The sequence below is a fragment of the Frankliniella occidentalis genome, unplaced genomic scaffold (assembly GCF_000697945.3).
Source record: "Frankliniella occidentalis isolate FOCC.00 unplaced genomic scaffold, Focc_3.1 Scaffold495, whole genome shotgun sequence".
Taxonomy (NCBI): Eukaryota; Metazoa; Arthropoda; class Insecta; order Thysanoptera; family Thripidae; genus Frankliniella; species Frankliniella occidentalis.
In genome coordinates this window covers 8,016-9,388 of record NW_026267613.1, presented here as the reverse complement: position 1 = coordinate 9,388, position 1,373 = coordinate 8,016, and the positions used below count along the sequence as shown (strand labels likewise).

The window sequence follows — 1,373 nt, the reverse complement described above, 5'->3', positions numbered from 1 at the left end:
AACTTCTGTATTATCAGACCTATTATTATGACAAAATATATTCACTTGGTCGGCTGCTTTGTCATTCTGCGTATCATCAGCTTTGGAATTGTTATTGTCATTCTGCGTATCATCAGCTTTGGAATTTTTATTGTCATTGTGGGTATCATCAGCTTTGGGATCGTTATTGTCACTCTGCGTGTCGTCAGCATTGGAATTGTCATCACCGTTAACATTCACTGGAGTTTCAACATTACCCTTCAAAAGACATCAACAAAAATATGAATTGAATAACTTAAATCTAAACTGTTCAGTGATGCTCATATATGGACCAGCACTCACATATACTTGAGCTCCAATAACTTCAGCTGCCACTTCCAATCCAACCTGCATCGCTATTGCATTGGCTTTGTTCAGCTTGCCAGATATCAGATCATCAGTCGCCTCCGCCCCTCTTACACTTCGGTCTTGTTTGGATTTCTAAAAAATAAAAAAAGAGGTAAATAACAAAATCAAACAAGGGTTTGCATGCACAATCAAAGTCAAATCATTCATGTACTTTACCTCTTTACCTTGGTGTTAAAACTGAATGCAGCTAGGCTCTCTACTGCTGGCCTTTTTGACGAAACTTTCTTAGACTTTATCTCAATAGGTTGCAGAGTCTCGAGGGTAGCTGCAATGTCGAATTAAAATGAATGAAAATTTGGGAGCTTACTTAACCCAGCAAGCAAATGCATCAAACAAAATTGCATCAAATTGAAATTAATTGGTAAAAATTTCGTCAAAACACGAACAATTTTGCATCAAAATTTCGTTTTGGACGAAAGATTGACGTCAAATTGGCCTGAGTTGAGCATTGCTCGTTGATGGGAACCATACAGGACTAAAAGACTATCTAGTGAGTGAGGCGAAGAAGAACACGTTTCGCTATCGATAGGTACAACTGGGGCAACTTAATAAATGATTAATGACTTACCGGCTATTGCCAAAACGAGGCATCTTTTAATTACGTTCCCATCAATCAGCCCGTACTCAGTGCGAGGCTTAAAATCGTTAGGGTTTGGGGGCTCCAATTTCGGATAGGTATTATTCCGCCCAAACACAATCAAATCCTCAGTTTTCACAAACTGAGTTTCTCTTTAGTCCTGGAATTTAATCTTGCAAAACATTTTCGAGCAGATCGCAAGTCTGAACACCTCGCAAATTTAAACACCGAACAGGAAAACAAGCGACCGTCTTCTACCACAGATCGTTGGTGGGGATGGTTTTGGCGCCCTTTCTGCAACTTCCGAGCGGGAGAGGCGGTAGTGGTGATTTTTACGGGTTTTTCCTAGCCTTTTCGAACAACAATGAAAGTGTAATCAATGAAATAAGGAGGCAACGAAGTGTAGGTT

The 1,373-nt window shown here is 39.8% G+C and overlaps 1 protein-coding gene across 1 annotated transcript in view; it reads right to left on the bottom strand.

Annotated features, from left to right (window-relative positions):
- The window catches only part of LOC127751446 (uncharacterized protein DDB_G0267764-like), a 4,003-nt gene extending 2,636 nt beyond the window's left edge, over positions 1–1,367 (bottom strand). Inside the window, exons 1-3 of the mRNA XM_052275028.1 lie at positions 544–1,367; positions 322–459; positions 46–237 (exon numbers count right to left, since the gene is read on the bottom strand). Coding sequence (XP_052130988.1) covers positions 46–237; positions 322–372 — 243 coding nt within the window. The 5' untranslated portion in view covers positions 373–459; positions 544–1,367. The remainder of the gene's footprint in view (positions 1–45; positions 238–321; positions 460–543) is intronic.
- Between the last annotated feature and the right edge of the window lie 6 nt (positions 1,368–1,373).